At 40.9% G+C, this 27792-nt stretch overlaps 1 protein-coding gene and 1 long non-coding RNA gene across 3 annotated transcripts in view; one reads left to right on the top strand and one right to left on the bottom strand.

The window, feature by feature from the left end:
* CPNE8 (copine 8) overlaps nucleotides 1-2683 on the bottom strand; it is a 72571-nt gene extending 69888 nt beyond the window's left edge. Inside the window, exon 1 of one of the 2 annotated variants that reach the window (XM_086886858.1) lies at nucleotides 1811-2683. In XM_086886858.1, coding sequence (XP_086742984.1) covers nucleotides 1811-1950 — 140 coding nt within the window. In that variant the 5' untranslated portion in view covers nucleotides 1951-2683. The remainder of the gene's footprint in view (nucleotides 1-1810) is intronic. The other variant, XM_086886859.1, reaches the window with a different exon arrangement.
* LOC147653441 (uncharacterized) lies at nucleotides 2202-10303 on the top strand. Its single transcript, XR_015286151.1, has 3 exons — nucleotides 2202-2647; nucleotides 4297-4465; nucleotides 6483-10303. It is a non-coding gene; the product is annotated as an uncharacterized LOC147653441 (long non-coding RNA).
* Nucleotides 10304-27792: the final 17489 nt, after the last annotated feature.

Raw genomic sequence — 27792 nt, 5'->3', positions numbered from 1 at the left:
CACAACTGCCAATTATTACAGAATTTTCAGCATTCTCTGAATTTTGCAGTTTGCTCTTGCAGTCTTTCACAATTTCATTTAACACCGCATTTCACAAGCTTTAGCCAATGAATGTGTTTACAGATGAATCACAAACGTGTTAACCATTAATCTCTGCCCTAGTGTCACTCATTTTATACTCTGCTTTGAAGCATAATTTTGTAATCAAAAATTGTCATCCAGCACATACAGAAGAAAGGAATCTCCATGGAAATTCCCATCTTTCTGCACTTGACATCAAGACAAATGAAAGAGTTTTAACAAAACTGACACGGCTTTTAACGACATCTACAGAGAAAGCGCCGCTGTAAACTATATACTGAAATGAGCTACAAGTAAGGTCAGAATCGATTGCCTATGGTCTATACCTGCATTTCTTTGTAACTATCTGACGGATTCTTAAACCACTGTGAAACATGGCAGGTACATACAAATTATACCTGGAATTAAAGGAACTCCCATATTAAGTGAATTGGGTCAAATTCAGCATAAATGCTCAGACATCTGTAACTGCGACAGGCTATTTGAAGAACTTAAAAGTAATACTAAAGGTCCTGGATTGCTTTTACACATTACAGCACATCCTTCCTCGAACAACAGTTGGTGCTTGTGAACTCTGCAGAGACAGCCAGCAAGCACAACGGGGTGTTTATATGTCAGCCTGGTGACTGTTTCAATATTACAAATTTAATTTTACTCTATTTCTCACTGCTTCAGCCTTCTTTTGAAATCCACATCAAATCATACTTTATTTACTAAGGAAAGAGAGGGAGTGGTCTGACAATTTAAGTTTAGAGCACTGCCGTTCTGTCCTGGTAGTAGTAACAGGAACAGCTCTGGGGAGCGACATTATAAAATGAAGCAATGGATTGTAGAAGAAACTCTTGTCTAATTTCCCATCAGGAAACACACTGACAGTTCAAATTTTCCGCTAGAAGCTGCCAACTCTGCTGCTGAAAGGCGTCACCGCTTTGCAACTACCAGGAAATACTTAAGTCGCAGAATGTGAACGAGGACACGAATAAAAAACCGCACAAATAAAAGTATTTTTTAGACATCTAATAAGAAAATCTCCGCATCACGGAAGAAAACAAGATTTTTGAAATACCGATAAACAAGCGTCAAAAAACAAAACCACAGACACTACATTTGGTGCTCCGGGCTGGCATTCCATCAGTTTCTCGGCAGCAGCGTTACGATAGAACACGACGAGGCGACGCAACACGCCCGTACTGCTAAGTTTTGCAAAGAGAGCCTTGAAGAACTCGCGACAGGATAACTCCGGACGGAAGGTCTCCGTCCCTACCACGGCACTCAGGACAGCTCCAGAAGTTAAATACCTGCCGGATAAGGCGCCCTGCGCGCTCACCGACGCGACTCCCGCTCCCCGGGCAGGACGCGGGGCGGCAGCGGCCGCTGCCCGTCTCGGCAGAGCCCGCAGCCGCCGCGGGAGCCGGCGCTTCGCCCCCGGGGTCGGCCGGCAGCACCCTGCGGCGGACACGCCCGGTGCGCGGCCAGCGGGCTGCAGCGGGCTGGCAGCCGGCCCCGGGCTGCGCCCGGCTCTGCCCGAGAATGCACTGGCAGCTCCCCGGGCTCGGCGCTCCCCGAGGGCAGGAGCGGGAGCGCCTCGCACAGCTCCGGGATGCGCTGTCCCGTGCTGCCCTTCTCCTCCCCGCTCCGCCGACAAGCCCGGGGCGAGGGGACCCCTGCCCGTCCGCCCCCTCCGATGCCACGGGGAGACCGGGTGGCGAGTCAGGAGCCTCCACCGTACCTGCAGGACACCGAGAGCTCCACCTTGGTGGCCGGGATGCTGGAGCTGAGTACGTTAAAATCCCCCACGGACGCCATCTTCGGAAGCCCACCGCTTCTGCCCGGCTCCTGCCGCCCCGCCGGCTTCTCCAGCCCGAACATGGGACAGAGCGGCGCGGGCGGGAACGAGGGAGGGAGGGAGGAGGCGGTGCCTATTGGCCTCCACGGCGCGACGCCGCTGCCGCCCGTGCTGCGGAGCGCGGTGATCGCGGAACTCCGCTCCGCACCCGCGGGATGCGCCCGCCGACTGGAGCGGCGGGGCGGGAGCGGGCCGTGACGTCACCGCGAGCGGGAGCCGCGCGTGCCCGCCCCGGGCGCGAGGAGCCCGACGGCCGGGACGCACCGGAGCCCTCAGGGGAAATGCGGCACCGGGGCCGTCGCGACCCCAAAGCGTGCGGGGCAGGGAAGTGCTCCGCTGGAGGCGTGCCTAGGGTGCGGTCCCGAGCGATTTCGCTCCCGCGCCTTCCCGATCTTTTCTGCCCGTGTCCCTGCACGGAAACTCCCGCTCCGTCCCGTCCCGCAGGCTCTCCGGGGAATCTCCTCCCGACGCGTTAGCGAATGAGGAACCTCCCCGGTGCCTTCCCCTTGGCTCTGTCACGGACACTCCCGCTCCGTTCCGTCCCGTAGGCTGTGCGGGGAATCCCCTCCTTCCGCGTTAGTGCGTGTGCGGGTCCCCGCGCCCGAGCGAGCGGCGGCTGCGGACAGCGCGTGAGGGCCGAACTTCCAGGCCCGGCGCGGGGTAATTCTCCCGGGGCCGCCGCCGCAAAAGCCCCGGGCGGCGAAGGCGCGAGGAGCGCGGGTACGAGCGGGCCGCGGGGCAGGGACGGTGCCGCCAGGGGGCGCGGCGGAGCGGCCCTGAGGGCCGGGCGGACGCTCCTCGGGGCGGGAAAGGGGAAGAGCTCGGTGGCGACTGCACTCGGAAATGCAACAGGCATTCCAATTGCAAAGGAGTCGAGAAAAGAGAGGTGAAGTTACCTTGGTCACTGTGTGCACTGACACACTGAAGAACGGGGCTGTCACTCCCTCACACGTGCGCGGACTCATTCATTTTTTTTTTTCCAAGACCATCAATCCAGTTGCCCTGAATCTGTTAGTAGTAATTAACAATACAACAGCTCCATCATCTTATATTGTGTTTAATTTGTATCCGTTATTATGGCATCTAAGTAGTCCCCAGTATTTATTTCTCATCATAGCAGTTTGAAGAGGGGTGGAAGTGCTACCATTCCCATGTCACAAGGTGGGAAGTTAAAGCGCAGGTGAATTAAATGCTATGTCAGTAGCCACACAATATGCAGGACAGGTCGAAGATACCAACCCAAAATCACGTACTGAATTTCTCTACTCCTCTTTCTGTTAATAGTTTTACATATGACAATAAAGTTTAATCTCCTTATTTGTAAAAAAAAAAATTAACTCCAAAGCCTCATCAAAATACATTCATTTTGAATTTAATTTCTAGATTCTTACTGCTGTAATTCAAGTTCAGTGCTTGATCTCAGGTAATACATCAAAATAATGGTAAGAGAACCTGAATGTCGACACCTGATTAGCTCATAGCAAACAGAAGGATCAGCAGTGGGAATGCAGAAGACAATAATGTACAGGACATATATTTCCTGTGCACAACACACATCTAAAACACAACTCCATTGGCAGAAACTGAAGGAAGATATCAGTGATATTTTGCTCAGAAACTTCTGACCACAACCCAGTTCTAATCTTCTGGCTCTTTGTTTTCAGGAGGTTATCACCTGAAGTCTCATTTCTTTATTTTCATTCTCTTGTCCAGAGCAATTTGTTAAGCACAGAGCAATTTCTCATCAGATATCTCCTCTTAAACCAATCTGTCTAAAGTTCTCAGTGCAGCCAAGAAACCACATACCTTCACAAATATTCTAGGTGTGTCTGTAGGCAGCCAAACCAGTAAGCCTACAGCTGAAATTGCTTTAAAAAGCCAAACCACAAAACCCAAACAGAAAAACAAGAAGAAATTTAATTCACTACTATCTTTGTCTGTACAGTAGTGTGAAGGGATGGGTGAAGGACCAGCGCTGTCTTGAGAGGCTAATGCCAAGTACAAATAAGCTACTAGATTACTAAAAAGTAAAGAACAGTTTTTGAGAAAAAAACTGTTTTTCATCTTTATAATACAGTTCCTCCCTCTCTTATAATCCACTATAGGGATCTAAACATGATCAGTGTATCCCACAGGGCATGTCATGAATAACCAGATACGTATGAAGAGTTATTATAGTAAGGATAGTACATCTCTATAAATGGTGTAACTGTTACAGTACTATAGGTGTGAGTAACTTAAAAGTATATCATGTAAGTGTGACATGTTCTTGCATTATTCTCTACTAATCCACTTTACTTTTGGTTACGTGGGGGGTTTGTTTTGATCCTTTTTTATATTACCTGATCTTAATATTTTATTCTACTTAGAAAAATGGAAGTTGTTGGCGATTGCTGATTCCTTAAATAGAGCACTCTATGAAAATAATGGAGGAGTTAAGGAAATTCAAGTCTTCAGGTGTTGCTGGGGAGATATCCATCTTCTCTCATCACATTTATAAAGGCACAACTATTTTGTCTTTTAATGTTTCAGCTGAGAGTAAGTACACAGTTCTCATGCACTGAGAGTGATTTATATGGGAAAGAGAAACTAAAAAGTAAACCAAGGGGTAGTTGAAAGATATGTAACAATGGAATTAAATATACGTTATTATCATTCCAGACAGGCAGCTTGTGTTTTCTCATTCTTAAATAGCACTAAGGTCTGGGGACTGGAAAAATGCCCAAGTATTAGGACAGAGGCAGCTTTATTATCTGAAATTTATGTACAAAATACCTATCAGATTACAGTGCAAAAAGAAGCAGAATAAAGCATAAGAGCTGTGTCTGGTATATGGTAAGCTGACATTTGAATGACATCAGTGACTCTGAACATTTTGAAATGGAAAGCAGGACATATTTTCCTTGCTTTCTTTTGTGATTGTTACTTTATTATTACTAGCTGTTGCTAATTAACAGATACCTACATAAATTGTTTTAATATCTGCAACCTAATTTAAGGAATGAGGGATATATTTGCAGTAATTACAGCATAAACTATGAGCAAACTAGAGATTCCAGAATAGCTGTAATGCGTAACACTGGATGATTGCTTTAAAACATCACAGCTTCCAGGTTTCAGCAGTATAATTGAAGCCGAATGCCACAGGATGCAAACATTGATTACTCCCCTCCACCCCCTCAGCTTTCTGCCTTGTAGATCATTATTAGACATCTCAAAAAAGAAGTTTTATGATTAAATCTGTGCACTACTAAAAAAAAATAAACCACACACAAAACCAACACAGACTAATCTGCAGGAAGTTAAGGAACTGGAAATGGCATCTATTCTGGTTATGTGATAGAATAGGTGGATGATTATAGAAGTGAGCTTAGAAGTGGGCTTCAGCATTATCAGAACAGAACAATGTGACTACAATGCATTTTCATAACAATGACATGCCTACTCAGTCTGTATTTGTGATGAACATACCATGTTCCCTTGTTCTTCTTCAAGTATCTGTTCAATAGTTTGCTCAAGTAACATTAATCAAATGTCATATTTTTATCCTGGCTGCCACCAAACTGTTTCTTTCAAGAACCTGAAGAATGGAGTGAACTTAGCTATAACCTGGTCCTTTCTGATAACTGAACATAGCACTGAAACAATTCCAATATCGTAATGTACACTACAGTTTGAGAATTGTTATCTCTTTCTTTCCTGTCTTTGTTTAATATAGTTAATTTCCTCCTTCTTTGCTAGTGCTGATAGTTTCAATCCATTGAACAAAGACAAGGAATTTAGCTTTTGCTCAGACAAGTGGAACCATCAGTGCCACCGTCACTACTGGAACCATTGTCAAGAACTGTGGCTGAATACAGACCACAGGCTTTAAAAACCATCTGTAAGAGAAAATGCTAATGGATACATTCAGTCCCTTTATTCTTCTACCATGAATTATCTCTTATAACTCCATGATTTTGTGATCTGCTTTCAAAACACACAAATACTAGTGGAGCTCTATTTTTTGTGAAAGTAAAGTCTAAAGGAGGTGTCAGGCAGAGGTTAGACATAAAGAAAAACTCTCTACTTCTTTAAGGTTTTCACCTTATATACTAGTTTTTTAAGGGCTAATGTCTACAGTCTCACAGGTGTCAAGGAGAATACGTTCTTCTGTAAAAAGTATCTTCTGTATTTAAAAGCCTTTGAAACCTATCCTCTCTGTCTGCATAAGAGCACCTCCTTTGCGGGGACCCAGAAAATCTTGTCACCATGGCATAAGTGTGAGGAAGGTTAGTGAGTCATCAGTGCAGAGACAGTTAATAATTTCACCCTTTCTGAAGGGTACCATGATGAAATTAGTAATGCATTTGTTTGTGTACCTCTCTACTGTTTCCATGCAGAATAAAATCATAAAGTATAAATACCACCTCCCATTTTCAAACACACAAAGGACAGCTGCCTAACAAATACTCGTTTCACTATATTATATTTATTTATATTTATTTATGTTATGTATCAAAGTACCTTTAGCACTTTAGATAATTTTCCTGTATTATTTCAAATTTTCCTCCAGTTTGATCCAGGCCAGAAGAGAAAGATCAACAGCACAACCATAAGGTTCCTTCCTGCCACATCCTAAGGAAAGTGTTCTTCCATAGAATCAGGTTAAGTAGCATCACTTCCTGATGGAGTTTTCAGTTAGTTCAAGAGCTCTTCAAAATGGCAAAGACTCCTGAAACATTCTCAGAGTTATCCAGAAGGTGTAATGGAATCCGTTTCACATCTTACACCTAGTACTGCATCTCTAGGTCTCTGCATCTATGAACCGAGGAATTTTAAATCTGCTGAGCACTTTTTCTGGCTCTCAGAGTGAAACAAGTAGTGTGGAACTCAAGTTCTGAAAAAGGGACTTGGGAGTATTTTTAACAAAGTCAAATTAAAGTTCAGAATTTCAGGTTTCATTTTAAAGGACAAGAAAAACTGATTAGATGTTTGTGGGTGAAAAAGTATTATTCATGCACCTTCAACTGAGCATTGGCCATCCAGATTTCATTTGTGGACAGGCTGTCAGAAAAATGTAAGGGTGCATTTAAAATAATTTTTCTAGAAAGACAATTTTTGACTGGGTCATGGCAGCAGATAATTCCAGGTTCTGCTAAACTAAGTGTTTAGTATGGCAGAAAGGATGGTAACAAGAAGATTGTCTGCATACAATTTATCTCAAAAATTCTAAATAACAATGTTCTTTTCAATGAATATAAGATTAGACAGCCCCAAAATGAAACCTCAAGATGTTTGTCATAAGATCAGCTGAACAATTCAGGAAAGTATTTTAGTCTCAGAAGAGGTAGAGGAGAATCCACTTCTTGCTGTTGAGTTACTTCCCATGTTCTTGGACTACTCTTGATGACTGGAATTATTTTTTCCTTCCCTTCCATGCCCAATCACTTCTACACCTTCCATATTTCTAAGAAATACCAGCTGATTTGCAAAAAATATTTGTTAGTTACAAATCTTTTAGGAATAATATATTTCACAGTTTCTTTCTCTGCCTAATCTCGACCCATATCTTTTCCCTCAGCATGCTTCCAGAATATTCATAAAATCAATGCCACCATTAGCAATACATCTTGGGAGGACAAGTCTTCACATGTAATGTTGCTTTGTGAATTTGGTTAATGCATAAGAAATTAGCACATAGCCTTTACAATTTAAAGGTACGTTATGCAGTTATTTTCTTCATGGCAACTAAAGCCAAACTCAGTTATTTTAGGAAAAAAATCATTACAAGCATTTCTGAACCCAGCAGCCCAACAGCAATGCCCAAACTGCTCCATCCTCCTCCATGACTTTGTGTATTTCCTGATAACATCAAGAAGGTATTGGGTCACACCATCTTAGGCATGGAAGAAATCAGTAACTTTTCCAAAATAGACATAGATTTAATATTTGCAAGTAGACTCCAGCACAGATTTCATGAGGAAGCACCAATTGCTCATCTATTACCTACCTGTAAATATTCAGACAAATGTGTACACAGTGAGGAGTATGACCTGAACTAAGTGTCGTATCCACTGCTTGTCAGTAGTCACACACTTGAACTCACATAAATAAATACTCTGGATGATGTATCAGGTTCATTTATCATTTCATCTTCCCAGGAGGATCCCTGTGGAGTCAGGGTAACACTATATATTCTAATTAGCCAGTAAGAAGCAACCCCAAACTTTTCTGTCAATTGCTTTTTAACAGTTTCTTTCACAAATTTCTCAGTGTAAGCCAAGATAGTGGAATTTCAAAAAACTTGTCACCATATGTGCCTGTAACATTTCTATGGCTTCCTCATTTTGGAAAAGAATAGTGGGTGTTTCTGTATTCCTTCAAAGATCAGTGAAATCCCAGCATGTTGCCAGGTCCCCCCAGTATTATTATTTATGCAGTCAGGCTTACAGTGAAGCTCTGTCCCAAATTAATTTTAATGGCTGCACGTGATTTACTTTATTGACTTCTTGATTATTTTGTTTCCCGAGATTATACTTTTTTTTTTTTGAAGAAACCAACAAATGCCCTTTGGGCAAAAATGAACATGGTTCTGTTTTCAGAGAGGGATATCTTCATGGCTCCTTAAGACCCTCTGTCATATTTGATAACTCACTGCTAGACACAGAACCAGAAAGCATAAGCCTCTCCCACACAATGGCTTTCTATGGTTTGGGTTCTGGAAAGAGAAGGAATTGTGTTTGGAAAGATTTGTGAAATTGTGTGAGCATATAAAACATTCTGTTTCCCAGCTGAAAGACTTTCTGAGTGGGTAACAGATCTTACCAGTACTATCTGTGATGTTGATTTGGCTTCCACAATTGATTTTATGCCTCTACCTACAAGGACTCAAGCAGCAATAACTGAAATAATGGGAATATCATTAAACACCTCCACTCCCATAATGATCAATCATTAGTCCTTGATAGGAGCTTCAAGGTCATATGCTCAGTCTGACAAAGCAGACTTTAAGCCATTAAATCACCTTGGCTTTCACCTCCAGGGAAGGCCTCTAGTAGTAGGGGCTTTTCTTCAGCTACTCAAAGAAACATTTTCATTTTAATAAAACACAATTTTATGAGCTACTCTGTGTGGTTGGGTTCTAGAGCCCACAGTTTTCTTCCAGGGTGCAGACACCAGATTTCTCTCAGGGAGGAACTGTGCAGTAGACTGGTTGCCCCCTTAGTGGGCTTGGCTATTTCTTGCACAGAGAGCTGGGAGATCTCTGCAGCAAAAGGAAGGTCCTTGTACACAACATATTTTGAAGAAATTCAATTACTGCAGGACATCATCTTCTTTTTCTTCCAATTTACCAGAAGCAAGCTCCAAAGTGACTATACAAACTCTCAGAGAAGCTGATTTTAATCACTCATGACTCATTTATAACTATGAATTAAATTTTCCAACTTCACAGCATTTATTTTGATTGCATTTTATAATGACAGTTGCCATCCTAGTTACCAAACACTAATTTATGATATAGGTTAATTTTGCGTTATTAATGAACTATCAAAAAGGCAGTGTGACTTATAGTACTGACATTTAGCAAGTCACTAAAATATCTAGAGAAGAAGTAAGAGCTTCAGAGAGTTTAATGAAAACAGAAAGGAACTGCAGACAGGAAAGTGAATTTTGTAAGAATATTTCTTCTTTTTTCATCCTCATGTACTCCCTCATTCATGAATTTTAATTTTATATTATTTTCCATTCAATTTAAATACCTTAAACAAACAGTTAACAGCATGTGGATTGTCTTTTGAGAACACTGTCCATCAAATATTTCTCATTTCATGGCAACCTTCAAGCAATTAAGGCTTTAATGAGGCTGAAAATTTCCAGCCCAAATAATGTAATGAGTTTGACTGTCTTCCAGAACAACTGTGGCACTAATGCAGGAATGCATTTAACCATATGTTTGAATTCATAACTGTGTTGTTGGGCAGCAGCTGTCTGCCTCTTAAGTGAGATATAAAGCTCACACTTAACATTTGCTGAGCTTGGAGGGTTCATTGCACCATTGCTTTACCTGTGTGAGAAGTACAATATTGCCATTTCTGCTCTCTCAATGTACTTACTCATATCCACTAATTATTCTAATGAGACCTGATCCATTACTTATTTTCATCTTTAAGATACCACTAAAGATTGCACAATATTTCTCAAATGGGAGGTAAATTAGATTCTGTTACTTAGCAGGATATGGAAAACTTAACTGTACTGACACCATGGACAGAGCTGTGCTGATGAGTGTCAGGACTTCTAATTCTGTATCTATGGTAAGAGAGAACCTTTCATTTCCTCTTCATTTTAGAAGGATTTTGCATCCTGATAAAAACAGTATTTGTTTTCCTAAAATGACTTCATACACATTATTTATTCAACTGTGAAATAAACATTCATCTTCAAAAATAAAGAACTAATTCGTTTGGGGCAATTGCCAGATACCAGCAGCATACTTTCCAGAGCCACAGTAGCAAGAATTCTATGAAAATTATTCCATTATTTAGGTAACCATAGCACAGTTGTCTTCAAGTTATTCTGCAAAAAAGATGCTGGCTTGCTGCCAGCACAACCAGCATTTGTCCCAGCTGAGAAAGTAATTTCATAAACACTTAAATTTTTTTTTTCCTGGTGGGAAAAAATATGTAAAAAGGAAACAAATGACCAAATTATAAAACAAATTTAAATAAAAAGTAAATGGCCAATATCAAAACTGTCACACAGACTGCAATGCTGAATGTGCTTCAGAGATACACACAAAAACTCCTTGAAATAAGAAAAATACATTTTATTTGAAGAGTGATTCCCTGTTTCATATTTATATGTCTGATTTAAAATTTAACTATAAACATACACACAAAATTGAATTAGCTAGTTCAGTAGCTTTTAAAATGGTAAATTAACCTTACTTTGCATGATTAAGAGAAGGATTAGAATGATTCTTAAACATCCTGTATTTTAAACAACCAAGGCCAAATTCATCCTTGTAGGAACTCAACAGAACTGAACTGATCAATAAACTAATTAACCCTCTTGAATTTAACAGCTAATTCAGTACAAATTAATATTACACTTAAAATATTAACTTCAGGTCCTTAATTTTTACAATTTTGGTGTATCTTTTCTGTAGTGCTATAATTAGCACAGATATGTGGGGATATATGGTAATTTTATACGAAGTTTGATTGCAAGATATATTGTGAGTCCAGTTTGTGTGTCTCCCAAGAAGCATTATAAACTTTTGAAAGGGAAAGGCACTAAAACATCTTTTACTGTTGGAAGTTTCTACTTTTTAAAAGCCTTTTTGGAAAATACTATGCATTCTTCAGCATTAATCTATATAAAGAACAAACTTGGGCTCCTAACACAGGCATAAACTTCCTACATATAATTGCTAATTCTACATAATACTACACTACATTATTGCTATACATAATACTAATCGTAACACTCAGTGGAGTTTTAGTCTTGCAGCATACCTAAATCCAAGAACCAGTCTTAATTCAATACAGAATAAAATCCTTTACTATCTGGTAGAAGCAAACTCTCTGCACAAGCATTCTCCTAAGTGCCACATAGATCCCAAGAGCTGTATCATACGCTGTATGTCAGAAAGGATCACTCTCAGCTATAGTGAGAACTCAGCTTCTTTTTGCAGCTTCATCAGTAATCTTGAGTTTACCTTCTGCAAGTCTAACCTTTGCCTTGGGTTAGCATTGGCAGAGAAGCCACTCACTGCAGAAACTTGCTATGGCAAGGAAAGTTTAGGTGTCATGCTTCCAAAACCTACTTTATCATTCCTTTTAAAATTAAAAACATGTTTTACCTAGTATTCTATGATTCTAACATCTCTAGACTTAACAGTCCTTCCAGGTAGAAAAACTTAATTATGAAAATTAGTTGTTCTTCATTATTATCTGAAGATTAGTTTTTATCCAGTTTTTTAAACTCAATAGCTTTCATTTTACTTATTGCCGTAGATGTTTGTCAAACTATAAATCAAACATGAACCTTAATACAACATGAAGCCATCTCAGCATGGCACCTAACTTAGCAGCACTATTTCACATTATCCGAAGCATGGAAACATGGTTTTTAGTAAAGAATGGTGGGATTGTTGAAGTTGAAAGTGCCCTCCATGTTTCACCTAGACCTCCTGGTCTGAGCATGGCCATTGGCAAAGCTCTGAGCATGGCTATTGTCAAAAGAAGGAAAAGTTGCTCAGGGTCTTGTTCAGCTGAGGTTTAAAACTCCCTAAGGCTGGCATTTTGCAGCTTCACCAGGTGTCCCTTTCCAACATTTAAACACTTGAAAAAATTTTCCCTATATCCAGTTAGGTTTTCCTTTGCTGCAGCTTGTGACTGCTGCTTTTTGTCCTTTCTGTTGTGCACCTCCAAGTCAACATTCCCAGGTATCATCAGAGAGCTCCACTCAGGTAATAGACAACAGCAGTTACAGTCCTCATCCTTCTCATCTCCAGGCTACACAAGGAGCGTTCCCTCTGCTCTTCTTGCTCATTATGATCTAATCATCAGACCCCTAATCATTCTAATGATCTTGCACTTACTTGTCTCTGCAGTTGTATGTTTTTATAGCAGGGGTCCCAATGCAATTCAAAGCTGTGACCTGGGGGATAAAGTCTCTGCTGGCTCTGCTACCACAGCCAGGTGTTGGTAGCCTTCATGGCAGCTGGGGTGATCTGTCTGCTCATTCACGTTCGGTTTGTTGTCTGCCCAGGGCTTTGCTGCAGAACCCCTCCTTTCCCCATGTCTGGGTGCACCCACACCAAGTGCAGGCCTGTGCACTGGTCTGCACTGAAACTCACAGCACTCCTGTTGGCCTGACATGGGTACCTTTCTCAACACAGAAAACCAATGTCATAAAAGTCTTTATTGCATATTCTCTCAAACTTGATCAGGGGTTTTTTGGTGTCTGATGATAGTTTTTCACAGCACAATGTGATGTGGTAAAGCAATAAACATCAGTTTACAAAAATTGACTCCGTTTGTTTTTTTTACATAAACCATTAATTTTTGTTTCTTTACGAAGTCCAAATTATCGGCGCAATATAGTGTAGGTCTTAATATCATTCTTGGCATGGCTCCCCAAACAGTCTGTGAACTTGCAGTAAAAGAGTCTCAGGTTGCAGATACCAAGTCATAACCACCTTCTGCACCATTGACTCATGTCTTCCCCACAGCCCTTGATGTTCCTAAAAAGCAGATACAGCACAAGAGTCTATTTTGCATTACTCTCCAGAACTTAAATATATATTTGACTACACAGTGAATCTTTGCACTTTATAATTGACCTCATTCTTTATATTGTCTGAAGCGGAATTTCTAATACTACTATTTTAGTTTATCATTGCAAAGCTCTCTTAAAACATGCTGTTCCTTTTATAGCTGCTTTCCAAAATAAGCTTCTTACAGACATTTACAATCTAAATCTAATTAATTAAATTGAATCTTCTTTTGTAGTAAAGGAAGAAAAATAGGGTAAGAAATGCAAATACTAACACATATCACTTCTCCATCAAAGGCTTTTTCCCCCAGTATGCTTTCTGAAAAGTTGCATCTGCAATGCAAATGAAAAATAGTTGATATACAAACAAATAGATTATATACATCTTTATTTAACTCTTTTTTTGATGTTTAAAACATTTCTAAATGCCGCTTCCTCTTTGCAGAGAAAAGGCCTTTGAAACATAAATATCTTATTTTAGATCTGCAGAATTGTCCAAATTTTAAGTACTCATGTCCTCTTTAATTTTTGTTGTCAGCGCAATGCATATACTTTATTTACAGTCACGGAGAAAGGTATGCTTTCATGATCTGTTTGTCTTATTGAGGAATAAATCAGATATGTACAAAAGGTCTTACAATGAAAAGGGACAGTTTCAATTGTATAAGCAACATTATTGCTACAGATTTTAGAATCGCAGAAGTTATTTTTCTAAATATATGGAACTATGACTACAGAAAAAAAAATCTATCTTTTAAAAACTACTTTCTTAGAGTAAAATAAAGTTAAAAATTAATGGGATTAAACTACATTGTAATGATTTTTCAAGTTGCCACTGCTCCATGCTAGTGTTATTACATAAAAGTGAATTCTGAGGCATTCAAAATCACATTATGGGCAGAAAACACCTTAAATGGAAGCCAAGAATTTATTATTAGTCTAATGAAAATCTCGACACTAATTACAATACAACAGACAGTTAGTAAGATTAACCTACTCACAATAATACTTCCTGCTATAGTACAAATTATCTGATCAATTCAGAATAACATTAATAATGGAGTCAAAACTGTTGTACAAAACCTTCCTAGTATCTAGGTCTGCTCTTGGGCTCTCCCATGAGCTTTCATGTTCGCTCCTGTATTTGATAGCATCAGTACTGCTTGAGAAAAAGAGGGCTGCAGCAAGCCATCAGTATCTCATGCCCTTTGCCAGAGCAAGTGTGATGTTCATGATGGAGTTCCTTCTTTGCTGGAAGGAAGTGTATGATGTTGATGGTTTCTTCATCTCTGCTATGAGAATCCTCACTTGTGGCAGTTTTTCAAGCCTGGTCCTGCATGCTCCTGTCTCATTGTCCTGCAAGTCTGTTTTACATTCATATTTACTGTATATGGTGAGCTTTGCTCTTTCAGCCCTTTTGGTTTTGTCCAGCTCCCAAACTGCACTTCCTTACAAACCACTGGTGACCTCTTTACAGCACCAGGGTCCCCAGTAGGACGACATTCCAAGCACTCTCTTTTCACCCTCTGCTCTCACACTTGGCATCCTGTACTCCTATTTGTCCCTGCTATCACACCGTGATGATGCTTCTCTCACTGCTCTGTTCTGTGAGGGTCACAAATACATCATCATACACATAATAACAACTTGCTACTACTACCTGTAGAAAAAGGCTAATTATATCTCTTTTCCAGGTATTGGTAAGAATAAATGTTCTATTTAAGAGGTGTGAACTTCTAACATAATATCTTGGTTTGAAAAGACGGGTGTCTGCTAAGGAAGGCGGAAACCTCCCTTGAAATGGAAAAATGTAAACCACCCCACACCCCCTGTGAGAATTATAATCATGAAATCAAGGGGCTCTCAGCCAATGATATAGGAATAGGAATAACAGTTCTTTACTAGCAAAATTAGAATAAAAATGCAGTAGTACAAAAAAAATCCAAACACTGACAGATTCAGACTACAACCTGACACCCTGCTGGTCAGGATGTTGGTAGCAATCTGATTAAATGGAGGCTACCGTCCTCCTGCAGTGACAGATGTGGTTCTGTTTAAGCAATGATCCTGTAGAAGGATGTAGTTTTCCTTTGAAGGTCCGGTGGTGTAGATGGGTCCCGTCTTCCTCTGGGAATTCAGTGGAGAAAGGCTGACTGCGCTGTTCTGAGTCTCCAAAGATATACATGTTTAGATGCTTGGCTCCTCCCCCTGGGTGGAGCATCTCACCATGGGACGATGTCATTTTATCAGTCACGCAGTGACACTCAATGGCCCGTTAACAGAAGATATCCCCCTGGAGGGAGCATGGGTCATGGAAGAGGTAAAGAACACTGCCCCACCTGGTTTAAACAGATAGCAGTAGAATACATAACTTCTGGTTACCTCTTGTACTGCAACCCAAGACACATAGACTTTAAAATTCTTCTTAAAGGGATAATCTGATCATTTGGAGACTTCAAGATGTAACTCGTAAGGACTTTGGTACTTCTGGACTCTACTTCAAATCTGTTCTGACCAAAGTAATGCAATAAATGTGAAACAAATCACAGCAGAGAGCTGAAGAATAGTTGGCACACAGTTATTATTAATAGTTCTCTGAATTCCCTTTGTGCCCTGCACTTTCTTAACACTGGAATTGTTCCTGCCTCAAAGAGATTAAATTAGGCTAAGGTTCAACATGTGGATTTTAAAGATAACTGCAGAGGGTGGTAACAGAGAATGCACAGAAAACAAATAATGCCGGATAATTACTTCTATTGATAAAATCTGTGAATGGAGACAATGTGATGTAATACATCTAGATTTTACTAAAGGATTTGATATAATTTCTCACCAAATGATGCACTGATTGAAAATTAGCACTATACAAAATGAATGCTGCACATGCCAAAAAGAATATGATTCAGAAAGTAATTCTAGAGAGCATCTATAATGGCGTGTTTCAGGATCAGTTCTATTCAATGTATTTATCATTTGCTGGGAAACTTCACAGATAAAACATAATTGAGACCGTTATAAGGAAAAGAAATAGGTCGATCAAGTGATTGGAATTTCATGGTAAACTGAGTTCCCTGGAATAATGGTGCAGTGTAGTTCAATGCAAACACATGCCTATAAGATGCAAAGATATCAATCATTCACTTAATATATGAAGCCCTGTTTTAGAGAGCAGCATGTTAAGCACAAAATTGGAGACAAGATGGATAGCAGCTTTAAACAGTTTATAGTGCTGTAGAACAGGAGATGAATTGTAGTCCTGTCCCCAAGCACAGACTGGCCACAAGCAGCAGATGCTGTTTTCAAGAGGCCTTAGGAAATACAGAACAGGAGTCTGAGTGTCTCAGGAGAATTAAATCAATGCACATAATTTTTCCCCATTGAAAAACAATATTTTGTATGCATGAGTTAAAATATTAAAAACTTTTGAGACATTGGCTGCAAGACAATTTACAGCAAGGAAAACTACCCTTTTTCAGAACATACTGGCTACAGTCTGCTCCTCTTTTAATCATCCCCCTTTTCATCATATAATCCAGCAGTCAGGAATCAAGTTGCTGTCCCACAGGACAGAGCTTGGCTGGTTCTGCATCAGTTTACCATGTCCCAGCTGTGGGTTGGTTTGGAGAAGCCAGAAAGGCCCATGAGCTCTAAACTGAGGTTTGCAGCTGCACTTGGCTGCTGGGCACCCCCTGGCTGGGGGGCTGGCTGGCAGCTGCTCCTGCCAGCTGTGCTCTCTGCCAGTTGTCCCCTCAGCTGGCTTGCTGCCTGCAGCCGTGCCTCACAGGCACAGCGGCTGCTCGGCACTCCCAGCTGCAGGCTGCCCCCATGTTTTGCTGCGTTATTTCACTTGGGGTGTTTCAGCTCTTAGGGAAGGTTCAGTGATGTGCAGGAATGTGGTAAAGTCATTGCCACAGAAAAAAAGAGTCCCCAAATACTATCACTTAAAGAGAAATTTAGTCACTCCTTGAGATTAATTTCGTCAACTCCTAATACTTCAGCAATTTAGATTTGTAGGATTGTGCAGGCTTTTCCCATCCCTATACCTTAGCTGATTTTAACAGAAATGTTGTCAATATTACAAAATACCTATGAAATGTAAACATGTTGAAGCCTGACATGTTGAATGTTGAAGTCAGTAACTCCCACGGTTCCACAGGTGCCCAGAGCGGGTGCGCCCTACACCACAGCCTACAACTCCCAAGGGAGGCCCTCTGGTCCCTGAAGAGCTCACCTGAACATAAATAAAGCCTACAAGTCAATTCTGTACTTGCATGTAACAACAAACAGCAAAAACATGCTTGTAAAAATAATGCTTCAGACTGTGGGGGATTTTAAGGTTTTATTTTTGTTTTTTGGTGGACTCTTTCTCTGAAAGAAATTGTTTTCATTCCCTTTTTTTCTAACAGCTTCAGCTACACAGTTTAAACATCCAGCTTTTCCTGTCTGTAGCATTTGCTGCAGGTAGTGAAGCAACAGGAAAAGAGCAAACTGTTAGACAATATCAGTAAGACTGATCACTTGCCTATTTTTGGCTGGTTGTCAGAGCAAGATTAAGGAATTGGTTATCTCACAAGCTAACCTTTAATGGTACCCTGCAGTGCTACTATAGATCACTTAGCTGAGCCACCAGTTAGATGGTCATTGCTGTCATATATACAGAATGCAAATATTTCCCAAATTTAATGCTTAAACTATTAGCCTTGCTCTTCGCTTCTTCAGATCAATTTTATTTAAAAACTGCATTTCAAAGAGATCTAAAAATGAGAGATGGCTCTAAAACTTGTCTAAGGAACTATGTGGTAGGTTCCCCCAACCATCCAGGCTGAAAAAAACCCATATTTTGAATGGGAAGGAGGAAAAGCTCTAAAACTACTGCTCTGCAACCAGCTGTGCTATTCTGAACAAGCAAGTAGGAAAACGATAGCCCATTTTCATGTCTCATAAGTCCACACTCATGCACAATTATTCTGTCTCTTCCCATCTGTTGACAAAAGCTTTTTAGGTTATAGTGTGAATAACATAAACTGCTTCATCCTATGATTGGCTTTGCAGTGTTTTAGTTAATATTATTTTTCTGCAGCACGATGCATTTTGTGCTGAAGGACAGTATATGGAAAATGTGGGCCTCACCTTCTGTACAAACTGGCTTGTCTGGGGACTTCTGGGCACCAATTCCTGGGAACCAAAGGACCATCTCAAGAAGGAGCCCTCCCTCCTATGCCTTCCTGGTGATTCATCTAGGGGAAAAAAATTCACCGTGAGATTTGCTATTCAGTTCCAGTATGCTGCCTGATGACCTGAATAACTGCAATTTAGAATCAACTGAAACTCCTTGGATGGAAATCTTCTCATCTGGTATTAAAGTCTACAGAGTAGGTGTGCTTGTGGGGATAGGTGTCTAGGCTCCTGCTGTGATCAGTGAGAGCTTGCAAATGCCAGAAGTGGAATCCAGGCTGGGGCAGACCCAGCCAGAAGCAGGAGCCAGCTTCAGTATGGGTGATGCACTCCGGGGGGGCCGATGTCTGCACCGGTGGCAAAGGGCACCCCTGCTGATGTCCAGATACTACCTTTAAACAGAAAGAATGTCACTCCATCTCTTTTATTTCCTGTGTTCAGTAAGACCAAAGAAAGCAGAGCACATAGCAATAATACTGTAGCAATTTATAGTCACAAATGGTATAAAACAAATAGCATTAAGAAAAGGAACTGTAATAGGTTTGACTTGTTAAGCATAAGCAAGCATCGGTTGCATAGGAACTAACACATAAAACTCATTGTAATTGCGTCAGATACAATAGCAACTACAGGGAATATAAATTTCATACTCTCTCTAAATTAGCATCTCCTAATTTCTAGAGGTGGAAAAGAAGAAAACATGAAGAAAACATTTGCAGTTTAGGGCTGGATTGTGAGATCTACTTATAATAAGATAATTATTGCTTTTTAAGGTTCAGCAGAAGATACGCTTATTAAGCTTAATAATGGCTCTATTAAAAACACAAAGCCAAATAATCAACAATTGTCCTGCTTCACAAGAGTAACAATTAAAGGGTGTGATCTGGAGCAATAAAAAGAATAACAGCAAAGTAGACAAAAGTGAGAGAGAAACCACTCTGCTTGGAAACTGAGTATTGCAGATATTAAAGAATATCTGAAGTAACCATAATGCATACAGTAGAGAATATTTTCCACGTCAGTGGGTATCATTAAACAAAAACTGAAGTCACATTTAAAAGCATACTGCTTTTCTTCATAAAGCAACATTTTAGTAATTGCTGATCTGACCTCTGCACCTCAAAACAAAATATCACAACAGTATTATAGATGTAACATGAAAATATTATTAAAAGTATTATAGATGTCCTATAAAAATTAGCAGTAGCAGGCTAAACTGATAATGCAGAAAGAGGAGCACTAGAAGTATTTCAGCATTCTGCTGGGAGTGCTGGATTCACATTGTCCCTCCAGATGTTAGACTGAAAGTTTTTCAGATTTCTGTTAGGAATGAGGTTTTGCAGGGGGGAAAGATACAGCATGTATCCTCCCCAGTATGTAAGAATTAGCTCAAACAAAAATAAAAAGCCCAAATTTCTCTATTTTTTTTTCTGATTTTTTCTCTCCTTGCACAAGTTCTATTAATCTTTAGGGAATGCTTCAAACAATTTTCAGACTATTTAGCCCAGCTGCTGGGCTAAATTTGACAAGTCTAACTTAGCAAGTAATACAGTGCAACAAGACCAAACTACTGGGAAAGGCCAGGTGCTGAAGCACCAACAGCAACCCCATGCCCTTTATGGGGGATTTACTTCCATACAGCATGAATGCTCCTTGATGGCTGTCTTAGAGAGCCTATTCCAGTTTAGCTCATGTGAAAAAGATTCACTTCACGTGCCCCTAGACCCAAGTGCAGTAAGTGGAGACAGTCAGGAGGTTCACTTCAAAAGCTTGTTCCTTGTCTGAACTAAAATGCTATCACAGGGGCACCTCTGTCCTATACACTACTTGTAGAAAAGTCAGTAGGAATTCTATGCACTACTATGCAATATGGAGTTCTCAGACAAATTAAAAACAAGAATGCATACAAGTATTTTATATAACATTGATTTTGTAATTTCCTATAAAATCTTTAATAAAACATCCCGTTATTCTATATTTATTGCCAGCTTGCCATGAACATTTAATGTGCAAGTCTATTTTATGAATATATAAATAGCTACTTTTTTAAAACAGTAATGAAATTCATGTCTGCAAGTGATGGAAGGCAGGCCGGCAGGAAGGCAGGAAGGCAGGAAGGCAGGAAGGCAGGCAGGAAGGCAGGAAGGCAGGAAGGCAGGAAGGCAGGAAGGAAGGCAGGAAGGAAGGCAGGAAGGCAGGCAGGCAGGAAGGCAGGCAGGAAGGCAGGAAGGAAGGCAGGAAGGCAGGAAGGCAGGAAGGCAGGAAGGAAGGCAGGAAGGCAGGCAGGCAGGAAGGCAGGCAGGAAGGCAGGAAGGCAGGCAGGAAGGCAGGAAGGCAGGAAGGCAGGAAGGCAGGAAGGCAGGAAGGCAGGAAGGAAGGCAGGAAGGCAGGAAGGCAGGAAGGCAGGAAGGCAGGAAGGCAGGAAGGAAGGAAGGAAGGAAGGAAGGAAGGAAGGAAGGAAGGAAGGAAGGAAGGAAGGAAGGAAGGAAGGAAGGAAGGAAGGAAGGAAGGAAGGAAAAGAAATATGTACAACACATAACACACAAAAATACTGTTGTCTGGTAAAAGTACACAGAAGAAAGTTCATCCACATACAAAGGAACTCTTGAAGACATAACAATCATCTTTAAATTGTCGCTTCATGGTTTGAAACTTCCCTTACGTGCTGAAAGGCAGGAAGTGTCTGTGTCAGATAGGCAAACAGACTCTTGGCATTTCACTGGAAAAGCTGTTTTAACTTCCATTGCTTACCAGCTGCCAATAAATTCCAGACATTTAAAGTTAGAGTTTCTCAAACACCTCCTTTTCTAGCCTCTAAACCTCTATGATCACATGAAACAAATTAAGAAATAATGAAATGCTGCATAGTTTGTGCACTGTATTATTTTCTTTTATATGTTACTAAAATAATTGTTTCTTTTCTGCCATTAAGTACAGTACTTCCAGCTGCTTGATCTAAAAACACATCAGTGTTATGGAACTGTTCTTTTGTCTTTTCCAACTTGGCAATGGCTCAGAACAGCTTTCCCATCAGACTTTGCCCATGGAAAGAAAAAGAGAGGAACATTGCTTGTATCTTCAAAATTATTGTGTAAAATTTTATATATATATATATACATATACATATGTATGTACATATGCATATATATAGATCCCGTAATTGCCATGCTTTTTATCTCAGCTTTCTCAGATTTATTCTCCAGAAAGCATAATCAGGTGGTGAAAAAAAATATCAATACCCTTTCAAAAAGCAGAGAAAAGTGTTTCTTTTTTTTTTTTCCTTCCTCTGAATTCATATTGAAATTTCTATATTTTATCTGGGCCTAATTTTTTTTTTCTTTTTTTTTTTTTTTTTTTTTTAATACTTGGAGTTAAGAGACCTTTTATGGATGATTGAAAAGCAATCATGGCACCATGGTCTACCAATGAAGTAATACAAATCTATGATCTCGACTCTTGATATAGAGGAGAAATGCTCCAAAATTGAATTATTACTGCTTGGAGAAAATACTGGGACAAATATTTAAAGGAAAAGGTTCAGACAGACTTAAAATGGGAAACCATGACAGAACTGAGGAGAACTTTATCATCCACCATCATCTGTTGATAAAGAGAGGATCTGGAGAAGGCAACTAGCAACTGAGAGTATTTCTAACAACAGCTTTAGTAATGGTTATTCAAGGACCACAGAAGTCTTGTTAAGTAAATTTGGCAGACACAATGTAGTCTGATCACTCCTGGCCATGAAAGATCAACGAAGAGTGATACCTATAGGGACAGCATGAAGTAAAAGCAGGGCCAAAGAATAGAAAGGGTAAAATTTTGAGCAGCTTGCCTGATGTGAGCAACCTTCCAGGTGTTAGTTTCAGCAGTATCCCAAAACACCAAGCTCTGTGTTGCTTTGCAATCTTGTTTGATATGTGAGAAATAGATTGTATTTCACAGCACTTTTCAAGCTAAGAGGGCAGTCCTTTGTTCTCCAAATAATCCCTGTGTCTGCAGGAGTTTGAGATCTGCAGCATATTTAATTTCTACACACACCCATTATCTTCCCTCCATACGTGTGATTCTGTGGGGGAGAGGAGGGAAAAGGCGGGAGGAAGCAGCGTAGTCCTGAGCTATCGGCTAGAGAATGGAAAGATTTTATTGTATCCACAAGCACTGGACTTTGGTCTCACCAAAATAGGAGGTGGGACTGCTATCAAGTGCTGGTGAAATTGCCTGAACCAAGAAGGAGTGGATAGAGCAGAAAACTTAGCAGGAAACTGCTTTACAAATAGCACCCCAAAATATTTTTGGTACATCCCTGAAGCTCCATTATAAAGGAGCACAAGCTACAACTGCAACAACCACCCAAGCAAAGTTCAGTGAACAGAAAGGACACACAACTCTCATTACTTTTGGATTTTTTTCCATTTGGGTCTTTCTCTGTAGTGAAACTGCAACAACCTTTAGAGAGTGTCTACACAATCCCTTCTGGGTCACCAGGAAAAGCCTCACCATCTGTCTCAGGCCTGGAACTGCCCAGAATAGCTCCAAGGCTCGGCTCCTGCTATCCATGCATCCATCTCTCTCTGCCTCTGCACTCTCAGGGCTTCTCCAGCTGACTGTACTGCTCCCAGAAAAGGGCATTTTCCTGCCCCCCTCTCCTTCATGGCTTTCACTGTGCCCTGAGCTTAGCAGTCAGGACAGTGCACAGGAGTGTTTGGGGACCACCAGCCTCGCTATTTGGAACTGTGTTAATCTCCCTAAAATTCACAGGGCTTGCTCATTTTATTGAGTAACTAACAGGAGAGAACACCAGAATGCTCTACTACAGATTTTTAAAATTTGAGATACTTGTAGGATGATTCTTGGTAGCCATAGGGCAGTGGCTGCCAAATCTGGGGCATGACCTGGGACCATTGCTAAAGCTTATATAAGCAACACTCTGCATCTGTGCTGTTTTTAATCTCTATAGTTTGTTAGTCCCTAGAGAGAGATCTCACGTTTGTTGGCACATTCTCTGTCAGCTCTATTTCCCTCTTGGGATGGAAATGTGCCCCACAAGAGAAAGCCCTGACAGTCTCCTCCCGTCTGAGCCCAGTAGGTTCATCTCACCTTCAGTTCTTAGTCCTCCACAGCATTATTTGCATTTTATGCATTTGCAGTGAGCACACTGGCAAGTCTCCAGCCAAGGTCTCTATGGGTCACTGCTGAGGCTCCAGACACCTGCCCTGTGGACCTGGGAACAGGGAAGCCAAGGTAGCACTTCCCAGCCCAGGCCATGGATCCTGGTGGGCCCCTGCACTGGGAGACATGCCAGGAGAGGTTGCATTCTCCTTGCATGATGGTGCTGAGCCCTACCATCTGACCTATATCATCCCCCAGTGACATTACCCCAGATTGCAGGGGCAAGTGGCATGTCACACTCTCCTTTCTGTGTCACACCAGCAGCTGCCTGCTTTTTACCCCTAAACAAGGGTGAGGGCCAGGAACAGTGTCACTGCTCCCCAGAGCCAGGCACCAGCTCTGCTGTGGGACACTTTTTGTCTACTTCATGCTCACTCTAGACCCAGTGATATTTTTCATCTTTGTTGCAGACCTTGTTGGCAACATGAGCACCAAAGAGTCCCTGCATAAGAATGGCAATGAATTGCTTTAATTTTCAGGTAGATTCAGGTCCCACCTGGTGACAGGAAAAAGCAATTACCAAAACCTTCACAAGAAGTTATCAAAATATATTCAAAATATATTACATATCAGTATTTACTAAAAATCCAATCATATCAATGATATTTTATAATCTTTTTAGCTATGTGGAGACCTCCAAAAGCACTGACTTGTTACAGAAATCTCCATATGTTTTGCAAAAAACCTACAAAATGTCCTTTCATTATTCATAATCGTGAACCCAAGAGAGACTTCTGTGATCACTTGGCATGACACAGGCTAGGGATACAGCTCCAAGCAAGAGTATTTGTTTTAGAAAAGCATTCACTTCTCATTTAAAAATTTCTGCTGCAGGAGAATTCACCATAGCTCTTGAAAAGCTGTTCCAACAATTAAAATATCAGTGTTTGGATTTGTCTTGTTTCTTTAACGGACACCAAATCTTACCTTTGCTAATTTAAAGAGCTTTTGCCACTGCATTTCTGCCCCTGTAGGTTCACTGAGACTCTCATGGGACCAAGCTTTCTCCTGGCCATTAGAGACAGGTTGAGCTCTACAGTTCATTCACAAGAAAATACAATTTTTTTGCAGCCTTTCAGACATTGTTTTGGCTTTACTTTGTGGCAAGCTTTTTTTTATTTCAGTATATTCCACATATGTCTGACACCAGAATGGGACGGAGAGTTCCAACAAGATGGTATCAGCATGATGAAAGGATGAGTTACAGCATCTCTGCCTTATTTGTCTGTACATCTGAGGTTGCTCTACCTCCTTTTGATTAAACCTTTCATTGGGAGTTCATGCTCAGGTCCAACAAGCACATCTCTTCCAGTGTCCCCTTTGCTCTAGCAGAGTTGCATCTTCTTTTGTCTCTTCTTTGTTTCAAGATATGCAAAACTTTATTGGGCCATATCAGAACAGTTTTTGTGTTTGGCTTATTGAGCACAGCAGAGCCCTCTGTGCATGTCCTCTTCATTTAATTTCTTCTACTTCAGTCAGTGTAGCTGATTCAGGCTACCACCATCTTTTCATGCTACACAAAATCAACATAAACCTTTTGCAAGAATGGACAGTGGGGATCCTTTGAGATTAAACCTAAAATCATCCATTTTAGATGAAAAAAAAGAAGTGTACATGGAGTAATATGGAGAATGTTTATTTTTCCTTTCCCAGCAGAAGAGAAGCCTAATGACATATTCTTAGGGGTCACTGTACCTCGGCTGGTAAATTTCTGTGTTCTCTTTATGGCTAAGGCAGAAGCACAGAATCACAGAATCAGGGTTTTGAAATGCAAAGTAAGTTTATTCCCTTTACATTTGAACTGCTTCAGATTCCGAGGGATTCAGCTGGTGGGTTTTATGGCTAAGAAAGTCAGGATGGAGAAAGGAGCTGACTACCCATGCTTTTAAATCCCAGCCTGAGAAGTCCTCACTCCACTGAAAATCTGTATCTGTAATAAATATAATCCACACCAACACTTGGGGAAGTTTATTCTTTAATCCAATCTAACCTTAAAAGACAGTAAAATATTTGTATTTTACAGTCTGTAGATTCTTGGGTCTGCCTCATACCACTTTTAACAGGTGATCAGTACTCTTTGTTGAAGTTGTTATCCTTTTCACAGGAAAAAAATATTTTGGAATGGGAAGGAAAAAGCAGTGTAACCAAAAAACTTTCAAAAACGTGCAAAAGATCCAAAATTACACCTGCATCTCAATGCTCAGAGAGGATAAATAGCCAGATACAAACACACAACCACACAAACTCCATTTTGCTTTGGTGTCCCTATTACAAATACTGACCAAGGGCTGTCTTGCTTACATTTATGAAATAAATATGTGAAATCAGAGCCCAAGGCAGATGCATTACTGACTAGTGACTTCCTGTTGTGTTCACTGAAGTTGCAAGGCACAAAATAACAAGAAAGGAATAAAATACAGGTTGTAATACAAGCTTGAATGGCATATTGATGCTGGTAGGAGCGTATTTTTCTGCACTTATTTTATTAAGATATATGTGCAAGTGCCAGCTTAGTCACTGATTTCACAGAAAACTTGTGAGCCCTGGCTGACTCCACATGTTTACACAGCAAACAGCTCTTTACAGAGGTGACATCTCCAACATCTCCATTGCTTTCCAGACACATCTGTGCTCAAGTTTCCACACCAGTCTCCTTTTCCACCATTTGTCAGCAAATTCACCACCTCCCCTCTCCCAATCTTGCTTTTACCCACACTGTAAGGCAGATCAGAGAGAAACTCACTGAACCAAGAAGAGCCCCACCCACAAACCAACCAAATTCTGTTCCCCAGTCCAGGCCAGGGTGTTTACAAATTTGCTTTCTCTAATACACTGGTCTCTTGCCCTCTCTCTTTGCTCTTTTGCCATGGTGCGGAACTTAACCTCCTCACATTTGGAGGAAAACAGAGGGCAGGCACCACTTTGATGCCATTGCTGCGAAGACACATGGAAGAGATTGGATTTTGCACAGAGCTGCTCTGCTTTATTGCTCCCCATCCATCCCACATTGTCAAGTCATGCAGCAGTTTCCCCTGTTTGTGTCTGCAGCATGCTCAGGGTGAGCAGGCACAGGGCTCTCACAGGCAGCACCAGAGGATGACTGGCAGTGTGGCCAGGGCCAAGACAATGTCTGTGGTGACAATGTCAATGTCTGTAGCCAGCAGCCTCTGGGCCAGCAGCTCCTGTGCTTCTGGAGCCCCTGCTGGTTGCCCTGCTCTGGGATCTCAAGTGCAGAGCCATGACACAGTGCAGACACATCCTCTGGGCCTCTGCTGTTCCGCAGGCTTGTGCAGAAAGCACTGCTCTGTCTGGCTGCCTGCTGATGGTGTCTGCTCCAACAGAGGCTCCTTTCCTTGCTCCCAAATACACAGCTCTCACCAATCCTACTAACATCATTCCTCTGCACAAGGACCTTCATTTGCACAGTCCAGACTCAGAGTGGCACACTTTCCAAGTCTTTATTTCATCAAGGACTGCAGTGACGTGATGTATTCTACAGTAATGAAGATGGTTGGTTCATCTGTCACCTTGAATCCTCCTTCACCCCACTGCCCATATTCTGCTCTTCCTCAGCCCTTTCTCACCATCTTCAGCTACACCTTTTTGTAGTATCTTATTTTCTCCAGAATCTTCCCACAGAAAAGCTGACATGCAAGTTGTTTTCTCTGTGCTGTGCAAAGCAAACGTATCTCACATCAGACCTTACTGCAACCAGCAGACTCTGGAGAGACCCAAGTCTTACGGTTCTGCCACAAGACCCAGCTCACTTTGAGAAATTTGATTGCATGCCCAGGCTGCAATCACATTTCAGGATGGAGACAAAAGTAAGAGATCACTACAGATGTAGATTTTGCATTCTGGGACAATGGGCTGATTTTTTAGATATGATTATATAATACTTCATATAATATTATATTATTATTTATTAGATTACATATTATATATATTGATTATTATATTAATGGCAGGTTATGTATTGGGCTATGGAAATTAATTGGTTGTTCCTTTTTTTCCCTACCACAGTTTTGAAAAAAACCCAAACAGTGTATGCTGTGTAGAATATGGTCCCACAGAACATTTCCAAGTATTATCTCCATCTGTGGTGAGACAGAATTTTCAGAATGATTTCTTCTATGCTATTTTGAACACACATCAGTTTATGTTAATACTTATTAACTACTATTGAAAATTTTATTTGAGGAATACTGAGTTACAAATACTGCGTAAGAAAAGATCAGTCATCAGTCATCAGG

Source organism: Cyanistes caeruleus, chromosome 4 (genome assembly GCF_971803275.1).
Source record: "Cyanistes caeruleus chromosome 4, bCyaCae1.hap1.1, whole genome shotgun sequence".
NCBI lineage: Eukaryota > Metazoa > Chordata > Aves > Passeriformes > Paridae > Cyanistes > Cyanistes caeruleus.
Note: the sequence above shows the minus strand (reverse complement) of the source record. Positions and strands in the feature narration are given on the sequence as shown.